This window comes from Mus caroli, chromosome 11 (genome assembly GCF_900094665.2).
Source record: "Mus caroli chromosome 11, CAROLI_EIJ_v1.1, whole genome shotgun sequence".
In the NCBI taxonomy this organism is placed as follows: Eukaryota; Metazoa; Chordata; class Mammalia; order Rodentia; family Muridae; genus Mus; species Mus caroli.
This window is the reverse complement of record NC_034580.1, coordinates 64,637,390-64,649,699: the sequence shown is the minus strand read 5'-3', so window position 1 is coordinate 64,649,699 and position 12,310 is coordinate 64,637,390. Positions and strand designations below refer to the sequence as shown.

The 12,310-nt window shown below is 50.3% G+C and overlaps 2 protein-coding genes across 8 annotated transcripts in view; both read left to right on the top strand.

Moving 5' to 3' along the window:
• Nucleotides 1-141: 141 nt before the first annotated feature.
• On the top strand, nucleotides 142-3,934 carry LOC110305236. Of its 6 annotated transcripts, none has more exons than XM_021177090.2 (9): nucleotides 146-847; nucleotides 1,315-1,419; nucleotides 1,531-1,602; nucleotides 1,831-1,919; nucleotides 2,026-2,271; nucleotides 2,708-2,866; nucleotides 2,965-3,012; nucleotides 3,532-3,667; nucleotides 3,794-3,928. In XM_021177090.2, exons 1-9 carry the CDS (start codon nucleotides 399-401, stop codon nucleotides 3,795-3,797), a joined length of 1,308 nt encoding a protein of 435 aa, XP_021032749.1. In that variant the 5' UTR covers nucleotides 146-398; the 3' UTR covers nucleotides 3,798-3,928. The 6 variants fall into 6 exon arrangements, with proteins under 6 accessions (XP_021032752.1, XP_029339722.1, XP_021032749.1 ...); XM_021177089.2 differs by having other exon boundaries at nucleotides 3,532-3,651; nucleotides 3,794-3,917; XM_021177088.2 differs by having other exon boundaries at nucleotides 3,532-3,675; nucleotides 3,794-3,917.
• A 1,766-nt stretch (nucleotides 3,935-5,700) lies between these two features.
• The window catches only part of Acap1 (ArfGAP with coiled-coil, ankyrin repeat and PH domains 1), a 14,160-nt gene continuing 7,550 nt past the window's right edge, over nucleotides 5,701-12,310 (top strand). Inside the window, exons 1-10 of one of the 2 annotated variants that reach the window (XM_021176474.1) lie at nucleotides 5,701-5,964; nucleotides 6,570-6,627; nucleotides 10,180-10,299; nucleotides 10,473-10,526; nucleotides 10,638-10,696; nucleotides 10,948-11,131; nucleotides 11,267-11,311; nucleotides 11,418-11,513; nucleotides 11,621-11,695; nucleotides 11,785-11,894. In XM_021176474.1, coding sequence (XP_021032133.1) covers nucleotides 5,912-5,964; nucleotides 6,570-6,627; nucleotides 10,180-10,299; nucleotides 10,473-10,526; nucleotides 10,638-10,696; nucleotides 10,948-11,131; nucleotides 11,267-11,311; nucleotides 11,418-11,513; nucleotides 11,621-11,695; nucleotides 11,785-11,894 — 854 coding nt within the window. In that variant the 5' untranslated portion in view covers nucleotides 5,701-5,911. The remainder of the gene's footprint in view (nucleotides 5,965-6,569; nucleotides 6,628-10,179; nucleotides 10,300-10,472; nucleotides 10,527-10,637; nucleotides 10,697-10,947; nucleotides 11,132-11,266; nucleotides 11,312-11,417; nucleotides 11,514-11,620; nucleotides 11,696-11,784; nucleotides 11,895-12,310) is intronic. The other variant, XM_029483008.1, reaches the window with a different exon arrangement.

The following is a 12,310-nucleotide window of genomic DNA, read 5'->3' as shown; positions in this document are numbered from 1 at the left end:
CCTGAGAGTTATTAACAGAACCCAGCCCTACTCAGGCTCTCCCTGGTGTTGCGGGGCTGTGACGTCACAAGGCTCCTCACCTCTGGCCAGGCCCCTTGACTGTGATTGGTTGATTCGGAGAAGGGCGGTGATGGAGAAGGGCGGGAACAAATTACAGAGACAAAGAAAGTCTTGGGGTGTAACAATTAGGGAAGGGTGTGCGGAGGAGCTCCCAGGCTCAAGTCTGATCGTCGTCCTTTCACCTGCCTCAGCGCCAGGGAGAAGAGGCAGAGGAGGTCCGGTCTGACCCGGAGCCCCCAGCGCCCACCGCCCGCCGCGGTGGGGGCAGGGTCAACGGGCAGGGCTATGTGCAGCTAGAAGGCTAGGCAGAGGAATTGAAGTGCTTACCAAGTTGAGCTATGGAGAAGCCGGAGTCTCTCGCACCTGTTAGTGGCCTCAGTGCAGAATCCCCTGGCGGGGTTTCTAGGGCAGTACCTGGCAGTGCCAGAGGTATGCAAACAGACACCGGATTACCCTCCGGAGTAGCCTTGCTTCGCGGTCCTGGCTCCCTCTTGCATTCCGGGAACCCTGTAGTCCGCAGTCCTGGTCTAATTCAGCCCTCTGAAGGGGCAGTGACCCTCAATTCAGGACCCGCTCCGCAACTCCAGGAGGTTGCAAGCCTTGGGTCCAGCACATCCCCTGGCACTGGAACTGGTGCAAGTAAGGCGTCCACCCCTGGGCCGGAGGAGGCTAAAGTGTACAGCTCGGAGAGTAGTACACACTCCGGGACATCTTTCACGGAGCGGCCTCGGAGCATTCTCAAAAACAGCAGCTCCATTTTGATAAAGAAACCCCCCGGTTCGGAGAAGTAAGCAACTCAGCTTTTTTTTTTTTTTTTTTTTTTAATGGTTTTAGAGCTTTATTGTAGAAAGGCAGGGGGAAAGAGCGAGGGAAGGAGGGCTAGAGAGTAAGAAAGGTGAGAGCTTAAAGAGCAGCGGCTTTTAGCCAGCAGCCCTGAGACAGAAGGGAGGGAGGCGTCCAGGACACCTTGAGCTGAAGCCAAGAAAAAAGCAGAGTCCCAAGGCCCTGGTTAGGGAGAGGTGGTGAGGTCAAATAGGTTGGAAATCTGAAGTTCCATGACTTGGAGAGGGCAGCAGGTGTCACAGGAATCCTGGCCACACAGCACTGATTATCACTGGGTATCTGGCTCCCACCCTAGCCTCTACGAGGGAATATAAGAAGAATTTTTTGAATGCCGGGAAGAATGGAGGAGACCTCTCTGTTAGGAGAGGGTCGCCAGAAGAGCTTCCTCCTTTGCTCCTTCCCTCACCTTAGGAAGTCTCAGCGCTGGGATGAAATGAACATCTTGGCTACCTACCACCCTGCTGACAAAGACTATGGCTTTATGAAGGCGGATGAGCCCAGAACCCCCTACCACAGGTGCTAAGCCCTAGCTTTTGAGCCTAAACTGTATTCTAACGTGTGGCTAAGAGGAAGAGGCAGAGAAGCCTCAGGGCACGAACACTGCCTCCTCCTCCTCCTCCTCTGCAGGCTGCAGGACACTGATGAGGACCCATCTGCAGAGTCTTCTCTCAAGGTGACTCCTCAGTCAGTGGCAGAGAGGTGAGAGCCCTCTCAGAGATTAGTTGAGCTGTGCCCTCTGCCCTCATACCTTTGAAGGCAGTCTCAGATAGCTTTGTTCCTCAAACCCTAAAATGGTAGGTACTACAGTCTTCCTCAGGCATAACCAAAACTGATCTAGGGAATCAGCAGCTTGGTCCTCACCCAACACCTACCCCCACCATCATTTTTTTCCCTTCTGTACCCCCAACTAGTCTCCCTCCCCTTCAGGTTTGCCACAATGGACAATTTCCTCCCCAAGGTCCTCCAGTACGGAGACAACAAAAACTCAAAGACCACAGACAACTTTGCCAAGACATGTATGTGAGACGTGGGGTGGGTCTCGATGGACAGGAGAGCTTGGGTGGGGAGCAGCCCTTCTGTGAAGGCCTTGGGGGAAAGCTAAGCTTTCACGCTGCCCCACAGACTCCAGTGATTTTGACAAGCACCGAAAGATACACTACAGTGAAGGGAAGTTCCTGAAGTCCCCGAAAAACCTGCCCACTGAGGAAGAGAGCATTGGGGCTAGTGCCAGCATCAGCAGCAGTAATCAAGCTATGATGACAGACGTGAAGCCTAGGCCTGTGGAGAAAGGCTGGGCAGGAAGACTGGCCACAGGAGTAAAAAATGACACTGTCCTGATGTCTGATAGCCATGTCTTAAGCACCAATGGTTCGTGACAGGGGCCTTCTGGGGCGGAAGAGTGGAGACAAGAGGCTCTTCCAGAGCCCAGATCTCCTTGAAATTTACATGTTTTCAAATCTGTTCTCTTTGGCTCTCTGCTCCTCACATCTCTGCTGTATTCTGATTTATTCAGAGAGCATTGGCCTACAGTCTTGCTCATCTGACAGAGAGGCAGTGACTGGAGGGGACGCTAGGGAAGGAATGGGGATAACTGGAGCTGAGTCTCCACTGGGGGGAGGGGGGGTTCCAGAGACAGGCTGAACAGAGAGATTAAGAGAACCCTTGGGGAATGGGGATTCACTGAAGGTTTTTTAACATGGGGGAGGGGTGTTAGATGAGAACTTAAACTCTAATCCGGTAGTGGCCTGACTCAAAGGCAGAGCAGGTGGCCACAGACTCAAGATTGTCTGGGGTACTTTTTCAGATTCTGCTACCTATAGAAACCAGTTCCCATCAGCCTCAGACTCTTCCATGGGGCAGCTGGCTAATCTACAGCGCAAGGAATACTACAGCAAAGGAAGGTATCTGAGGTCCGGCTCCCGCCCAGAGCTCGGAGAGGATATAGAAGATGAAGAACAGGACAGTGAGAGACTGGGGAGGACAGCCTGGGGAGGAGGGCCCGGGGAGGAGAGCCTGGGGGGGGGGGGAGGACCGAACAAACTGCCCTCCTGTTACTTCCAGGTTCTTCAGGTTTGACCTGGGTTACTGAGAATCCCAAAGGCACTCCAGGTACTGTTGGAAGCCTCTTTTGGGTATGACAGTGCTCTCTGAGCATAACCCTAACTCTAGGGCAACCTGGCAAGGGCACCATCTCTCTAGGCCTGGCTCTTACCAAGCTCCTATCTCCCAGCCTCCCAATCCCTTTTAAGCCAGTGCATCAGCCACAGGCAGTAAAAGAGGTCTTTTTTTTTTTTTTTTTTTTTTTTTGGTTTTTCAAGACAGGGTTTCTCTGTGTATCCCTGGGTGTCCTGGAACTCACTCTGTAGACCAGGCTGGCCTCGAACTCAGAAATCCGCCTGCATCTGCCTCCCGAGTGCTGGGATTAAAGGCGTGCGCCACCACGCCCGGCAGTAAAAGAGGTCTTAAACATTCCGTTGTTGATTGCCTACATTATAGAGACCAGGTCCCAGTGATGGTCAGAAGGGTTGAGATCCCCTCCAGCCTAGCATCAGCCAAGGGCTCCATGCCTCCTCCTTGACTCCCCTCTGCCACCCCACCCCTCTCTAGTTAGTACTATGTCCTCCACAGTCAATGGGTCACAGGTGACGCCCAAATGTTGGGCTAAGGGGCCAAGGTGCCGAAGCCCAGGGAGCTCAGAAAAGGAACATGGAAGTAACCAGAACCCTCCAAGCTGGAATGGGCGCAGACGTGAGCCTGGGCCAAGGCAAGGGGGTAACTTGCACTGCCCAGGGAGGCAGAGGGGTTAAGTGGGTAGGTTCTAGAGATTTGTGGGTCACATGGACAAGAGCTTACCCCTGCTGCAAGAAAGCCTAACCTTTTCTTTCTCTAGATGAAGGCTTGCGGCTCCAGTGGACTCAGGAAAAAGAACGTAGACCTTGGAAAATGTAGTCAACGAGGAGTGGGGTGAGGGTCACTTTCCCTGTCTCCACTCTAATGGACAATAAAGAGAACATCAGGAATCTGAGTGCTGGGAGCTGTGTGTCCAGACTGGGCCTGCTCTGGGAGCCCGGGAGAGCGGGAGGGGTGTCCAGACACAATAGCCCCGGAAGGCAGAGCAACAGGAGGAACAGAGCAACCCAAGGAACTGTGCTCCTGGGAGCAAGCACTTAGGGGCTAAAGCAGCAAGGTCACAAGATCAAGCACAGTCTGTTCTACGAAGTGAGATCCTGCCTCAGAACACAAAACAAAACCAGGGCTTTAAAAACTCACCACTGCCGGGCATGGTGGCGAACGCCTTTAATCCCAGCACTTGGGAGGCAGAGACAGGCGGATTTCTGAGTTCGAGGCCAGCCTGGTCTACAGAGTGAGTTCCAGGACAGCCAGGGCTACACAGAGAAACCCTGTCTCAGAAACAAAAAGCCAACAACAACAACAAATAAAAACTCACTGTTGGTTTATTTGGTTAACATGGTACACCTGTGGAGGTCGGAGGTCAGAGGAACTTTCCATAATAAGTTCTACTAGGGTTTCTGGGGTCAAACTCGGGTTGTCAGACTGGATGTGTGAAAAACACTTTTACACAGTGGGCCACTTTGCTGGTCCCAAAACCTAGGGTCTTGAAAAGGCCAACCTTGCAGCAGAAGGTCCATGTCTGATAGAATCAGCATACTGTACATTTATTAACACCATCTTTGAGGCAGGGTGTACTGGCTGGTTTTGTGTGTCAACTTGACGCAAGCTGGACTTATCACACAGAAAGGAGCCTCCCTTGAGGAAATGCCTCCATGAGATCTGGAATATCCATGTAAGGTATTTTCTCAATTAGTGATCAAGGGGGTATGGCCATTGTGGGGCGGTGTCATCCTGGGCTGGTAGTCCTGGGTTCCATAAGAAACCAAGCTGAGGGGTTGGGGAGATGGCTCAGTGGTTAAAAGCATTGTCTGTTCTTCCAGAGGTCCTGAGTTCAAATCCCAGCAACCACATGGTGGCTCACAACCATGTGTAATGGCATCTGACACCTTCTGTTGTGTCTGAAGTCAGCTACTGTGTACTTATATATAATAAATAAATTTTAAAAAGAAAGAAAGAAGGAAACCAAGCTGAGCAAGCCAGGGGAAGCAAGCCAGTAAGTAACATCCCTCCATGGCCTCTGCATCAGCTCCTGCTTCCTGACCTGCTTGAGTTTTAGTCCTGACATCCTTTGGTGATGAACAGCAGTGTGGAAGTGTAAGCTGAACAAACCCTTTCCTCCCCAATTTGCTTTTGTGCAAGAATTGAAACCCTAAGACACAGGATTTCTCTGTGTAGCCCTGGCTGTCCTGGAACTCACTCTAGACCAGCTGGCCTCAAACTCAGAGATCTGCCCACTGAGTGCTGGGATGAAAGGTGTGTACTGCCCCTGGCTTTGTCTCCCAGATGAGGGAACTGAAGGGTCAGAGAACTTGTTCAGGGTCACACTGTTTTTTGTTTGTTTTTTGTAGACAGGGTCTCGCTGTGTAGCCCTGGCAGGCCTGTGACTTGCTATGTAGATCACTCTGGCCTTGATCTCACAGAGATCTGCCTGCCTCTGCTGTAATTAAAGGCATGTAGCACCATGCCCAACTAATCACACAAAGTCTTAAGTGACAGAGACAGCATTTGACTCTAGACCATCATTTCCCCCTCAAAAAATTTATTCACCAATGGAGAAAGCAGCAGAGAAAGACCAATGTCCCAGATGGAAGGTGACAGTAGGCAGTCTCTGAGGGAGGGACTGTGGTTTCTGTGATCTCAGCACCCCCCTCCGCCCAGGCCCCACCCCTACCCCTCCCAGAGCTGCCTAGAAGTGGCGGGGTTAGAGCTCCTCCTGGGTCACCCCGTTCCCTTTGGGGAAGGAATTCCAGACCCAGGCTCTTCTATCAAAGGATTCTTCTCCATCCCCTCTTGGGGGGTGGGGAGTGCATCTGCCTACATCCCCACCTACCTGACCTCCAGGGCCCCCCCGGGCTCCCAAAGCAAGTCATCTGAGATGACGGTCAAGCTAGATTTTGAAGAATGTCTCAAGGACTCACCTCGCTTCCGGTAAGTGTGTGCAGGTCCATGAGACTAAGGAGGGGAAGGAAGGTCCCATATATCCCAACACCCACCCACCCACCCCCAGCATTCCCCAGGCAGGACCAACCTTAGAGCCTAGGCCACAGGGACCAGAGGGAACTGGTGGGACCTAGTGCCTCTACAACTCAAGCCAGGCTCTCAAATCAGGCATTTGGGAGGCTGAGGCAGGGAGGTTGCTAAGTGTCCCAGGCTAACCTGGGCTACAGAGTTTAAAAAAAAAAAAAAAAACCTTTAATAACAAAACTTCCATGCTCTCCCAAGCTCACCTTACTCTGCCTTTCTGCCCCTTCTGGTCTTTATAATTGGCATTCCTCCTTCCTTCTCACGGCATCCCCTCCCCCAGCACCTGCCCCGGGGCGGTTAGCAACTTCCTGCCCTGGCCACATCCACCCTCCTACTCTTCCTGCTCTGGCCTGGGTTATTGAAGCTTAAAATGTGCACAGCAGCACAAGAGCAGAAACTGTCTGGACTCACTGCTTGGTCTGTGTGTACCCACCACCCCATGACGCCATCCCCGCCCCTGATGCTAAGCAGAGGCCCAGCGGACCTAAGTGCTGTCCATTCTTTCTCAGAGCCTCGATTGAACTGGTGGAAACTGAAGTGTCAGAATTGGAGACCCGCCTGGAAAAGGTGACCAAGTCATGGAGAAAAGATGCAGAATCAGATTAAAATAAAAGATTAGAATAAAATTAAAATGAAAGGTCAGGGAGATAGCAGGAGACTGGGAATACGTTAGAGTCATTGAAAGTTAACTGTGCCTGGCACACACACACACACAATTACATTTAAAATCTGGATGTTGCTGGACGTGGTGGCACAAGCCTTTAATCCCAGCACTTGTGAGGTAGAGGCAGGTGGATTTCTGAGTTGGAGGCCAGCCTGGTCTACAAGGTGAGTTCCAGGATAGCCAGGGCTACATAGAGAAACCCTGTCTCGACCCCACCCACTCACCCACCCCAAAATCTGGATGTACTGGCTCATGCCTTTAATCCTAACACTGGTGAAGCTGAAACAGGCAGATCTCTGTGAGTTCTAGGCCAGCTAGGGCTAAAAAAAAAAAGCTGGGAATGGGGCTGCGTACCCAGATCCCAGCACTTGGGAGGCAGAGGCAGGTGAATCTCTTATGAGTTCTAAGATAACTTGGTCTGTTTACATAGTAAGTTCTGGGACAGAAGAGAAACCCTGCCTGAAATAATACATATATGTGTGTGTGTGTATATATATATATATATATATATATATATATATATATAAATTATTAACATATTAATATATACTTTTTGAGGCAGGGTCACATGTAGTTCAGGCTAGCTTTGAATTTACCATGTAAGTTGAACCTGGTCTTGAATTCCCAATCCTCTGACCTCTATTTCCCCTCTGGAGATGGAATTCATCTTTGTGCATGTTAGACAGGCCGGGTTCCACCACCAGCTACATCCCCAGAGCAAACACTTCTTAAAACATTATTGATATTATTTCAGTATATATGTATGGCTGTTTTATCTGGGTAAATGTCTGTGAACCATGTCCACACCTAGTGGCTGCTACAGAGGCCAGCAGAGGGCATTGGATCCTCTGGAACTGGAGTTGCAGTTGTGAGCCACACTGTGGATGCTGGGAATTGAATCTGAGTCCTTTGCATGAGCAGCCAGTGCACGAAGTCACTGAGCCATCTCTCCAACTCCTCAAATGGTTCTAATTGAACTTTTTAAAAAAAGGTTTATTTTATGTATATGAGTACACTGTAGCTGTCTTCAGACACACCAGAAGAGGGCATCAGATCCCATTACAGATGGTTGTGAGCCACCATGTGGTTGCTGGGAATTGAACTCAGGACCCCTGAAAGAGCAGTCAGTGTTCTTAACCACTGAGCAATCTCTCCAGCCCTCTAATTGAACTTTTAAAATTCAGGTTAATCCTACACTTGTAGTAATTGCTTAGAGAGGCCATGTCCCTGCCAGCTTCCCTGAGTGATGATATTTAATACAGTTTTTCCTCATTATCACAACCAAAAATTAGCACTGGTGCAGTCTAGTTAACAATAAAGTCTACAGGAGAGATGGCTGGTCAACAAAGTGCACCCCTTGCCAGCATGAAACCTAAGTTTGATTACCCCCACTATGTAAAAATGACAAGGTATATGTATGGTATACATTTATAATCCTAGTATTGAAGTAGAGACAAGAGAATTAATTATTGGGGCTTTCTGACCACGCAGCCTAGCCTAATTGGTGTGTTCAAAGGCTAATGAGAAATCCTATGGTAGATACTGTTCTTTTTTTTTTTTTTTTTCAAGGTCATATTATCTACCCCTGGCTGGCCTGGAACTTGCTATGTAGACTAGGCTAGGCCTCAAACTCACAGAGACCTGCCTGCTTTTACCTCAGGAGTGCTGGTCTGTCAGTCTGTCTCTCATCTATATAATCGTGTGTGTGTGTGTGTGTGTGTGTGTGTGAGTACGTATGCTGTAATCATGGGAGGAGGTCAGTGGACAATTCAGACATCACTTCTCTCCCTCTACCCCAGGCTCCAGAATTGCACTTAGGTTGCCTGGCTTACCTGTCACATGTCTTTACCAGGTAAACTATCTCACTGGCCTGAAGTTGGCTTTTCTAAAAAACTAGAAGTCCAGTGTGGTGGCACACGACTTTAATCCCAGCACTCAGGAGGCAGAGGCAGGTGGATCTCTGAGTTTGAGGCCAGCCCGAGAGAGAGAGAGAGAGAGAGAGAGAGAGAGAGAGAGATATCTAGGACACCCAGGGCTATACAGAAAGACTCTGTCTTGAAAATAACGAAGTGTTTGAAATCTATTCAAGTTGTCTTGTACACTGACAGTTCCTCTCTATTGCTGACTTCAATTCTATTTTATAGATGTTGTAATTTTTATTTTTTGTTTTTTTCCAAGACAGGGTTTCTCTGTGTAGCCCTGGCTGTCCTGGAGCTCACTCTGTAGACCAGGCTGGCCTCAAACTCAGAAATTCACCTGCCTCTGCCTTCCAAATGCTGGGATTAAAGGCATGCACCACCACTGCCCGGCTTTTTTTTTTTTTTTTTTTTTTTAAGACAGGGTCCTTCTATGTAGCCTTGGCTGGCCTAAAATTTGCTATGTTGACCAGGCTGGACTCAATCTCACAGAGATCCACTTGTCTCTGCCTTCTGAGTACTGAGATAAAAGGCTTGTGCCACCACCCCAGCTAGTTATTGGTTCATTTTTATGGAAGGTCTTTTGTCATGTTGGAGAAAAGGGTTTGTAGACATATGAGAACTAGGCAATCTGCTGATCCACACTGTGAGTTAGAGCCGTTTCGTCTCCTTATCTGGAGCTACTAAGACTTGATCTCAGTCAGTTGCCTGACCACAGCTGACCCACTGTCAACCCAAGCTACAGTTCTCAGACACCTCCACAAGCCTCCAGAAAAAATGTGCTGGGAAGACATGGAGCCCAGGCTCCTGGCACCCTGCCACCTCTTCACAAAGCCTCTCTTGTAGCCTCTCATCACCCTGAACCACTCGGAAAGGCTCCACCAACACTTGGTCTATTCAAGATATGGCGGCTCCTGGCCAAAGTCTGGCATGGCACCCTTAGGGTGAAGCAGCCACAGCCATGTATCGGGTTCTAGCTCAGACACCTTTCCCTTCCCAGATCAGTCAGTTATAGTTTGACCATTATAGGGGCCCTGAAAATGGACAACTGAGCACCCCAACATCTTTCTTGGCCCTGATGCTGAGGCCTAGAAAATGAGTTAACATTTGAAAGGGAGTGTTTAGAGAGTACAGAATGAGACACACTCCCCACCCCAACACACGACAAAAGACAAAGACTTGACCGCAGCCAGGCAGGGACTGGGTAACCAGACAGTGCAGGAGGATGGGGGTTCTAGGGAGAGCCATTATTTAAACAGGACACAGAAGGGCAGGCAGGATCGGACAGGGAAAGATATTTGGGGAGTAGAGATGACAGTGACTTTGGGAGCGAACTTGGAGGAATGGGCAGGAACTTTGACACAGGCACAGGAAAAGGAGGCGGGGGTAATGACCTTGCAGCTGTGAGTTTGACTTAGGGGTGGTGGCTGCAGTGGGCTGGGTGGGACAGCAGATGAGGTTAGGGAAGGACTATACGGCCTTGGGCAAGAAGGAACGTGGTGCAGAGGGAACATCACTTGGTGTGCTTCATTTCCCCAGCTGCTAAAGCTGGGTTCCTGCCTCCTGGAGAGCGGCCAGCATTACCTTGCTGCCGGTCGTGCCTTCGTTGTTGGCATCTGTGACCTGGCTCGCCTGGGTCCACCAGAGCCCATGATGGCGGTATGTGATACTTCTGAACCAGGGCTGTGGTTGCTAGGGGTAGAGGACTGGGATAGAGGGGACTGCGGTAGAGGAGGGGGCGACCATCCAGGCTAGGTCCATCTGGCGGGACCTACCTAGAGTTGGACAGACCTTGGCGTCTCTGTGGTTTTTTTTTTTTTTTTCGTACCCAGGAGTGTCTAGAAAAATTCACCGTGAGTCTGAACCACAAACTGGACAGCCATGCTGTGAGTGTGGGGGGTGGGGGTGGCTTCGGGTGAGGGAATGGATGGGGTAGGGGAATGGATGGGGTAGGGTTGATGGAGAACCTGACTGTCACTTGTCAACTTCTTCAACAGGAGCTTCTTGATGCTACTCAACATACACTGCAGCAGCAAATCCAGACTCTGGTCAAGGAGTGAGACGGGAGGGAAAGAGGGGCCTTATCCCCCAGAAACTAGCCCTCCACCTCTCTTCCCATAGGGCCTCCCCCACAGGAGGAGCTATGAGGGTGGGAAGTGGCCTGGCTTCTGTCTTCCCATCCGGGGATTGCCTGGCGTTTCCTCTCTACACAGGCTGACAGGAGATAGGTGGGCCTTATCCTGAGATTTTTCTTTCCTAGAGCAGAAGGGTAAATCTGTGGTTTGGTTTTGTCTCCCCTAACTCTAGAGGTCTCCGGGGCTTCCGAGAGGCTCGCAGGGATTTCTGGCGAGGGGCTGAGAACCTGGAGGCTGCTCTTACCCACAATGCAGAGGTCCCCAGGCGCCGTGTCCAAGAAGCAGAGGAGGCTGGAACTGCTTTGAGGACTGCTCGAGCTGGGTACCGGAGTCGGGCATTAGATTATGCCCTGCAGGTAGGTGCCTACCCCAACCCATCTTCCAGGATACCTGCATACCTTGAAGGTGTTCAGGAGAGGGGAGTCCCTAGAGTGTAATGGGGGGTGGTGCTGTGATTTCTAGACTGACCTGAGGTCTTTTGGGGCCTTCAGGTCAATGTGATCGAAGATAAGAGGAAGTTTGACATCATGGAATTCGTGAGTTTCAGGGGCAGCCAAGATGGAGAGGAACGGGCTGACAGTGGGAGGGAAGAGGGAAATAGAGGAGTGTCCTTCCTCAGTTCTGCCTCCCGCCCACCATCAGGTACTACGTTTGGTTGAGGCCCAGGCCACTTATTTCCAGCAGGGCCATGAAGAGCTAAACAGGCTGGCTCAGTATCGGAAGGAATTGGGTACCCAGGTAAGGACTCTAGAAAGTTGGTGCAGAGAGGTTAGGATACACTAAGATGACTCTTCTGGACTGGTTGGGACAAACTCAGACATCTGAGAGGACTCTCCTATGCCCAGTTGCACAACCTGGTCTTGAACTCAGCTCGACAGAAGAGAGACATGGAACAGAGGCATGTGTTACTGAAGCAGAAGGTAAGGGCTGGTATGGAGGTCAGAGGAAAACCAGCTATGGCTTTGGTCTCTGCCTGTCCCAGTTGTCTTCCATCCTCTCATGCTTCTAGGAGCTGGGTGGCGAGGAGCCAGAGCCAAGCCTAAAGGAGGGGCCTAGTGGCTTGGTAATGGAAGGACATCTTTTCAAACGTGCCAGCAATGCATTTAAGACCTGGAGCAGGTAAGAAGACAACTGTCTCAGCTAAACCCAACCAGTTGAATATTCTCGGATCAATTATGATTGTGTATTGTGTATGAAGTACATCAAGATACAACCCCTAGTCAGCAAAGACAGACAGATCAATAACTAACTGCATACTATGTTAGAAGGTAATAATAAAACATCTGGCACAATGGCACACTCCTTTAATCCCAGCTCAGGGGTGGCAGAAACAGGCAGATCTCTATGAGTTCAAGGCCAGCCTGATCTACAACATAGCAAGTTCCAGGACTGCCAGGGATACGTAGAGGAACCCTATCAGAATAATAATAATAATAATAATAATAAGATGGGCAGTGGTGGTGCATGCCTTTAATCCCAGCACTTGGGAGGCAGAGGCAGGTGGATTTCTGAGTTTGAGGCCAGCCTGGTCTACA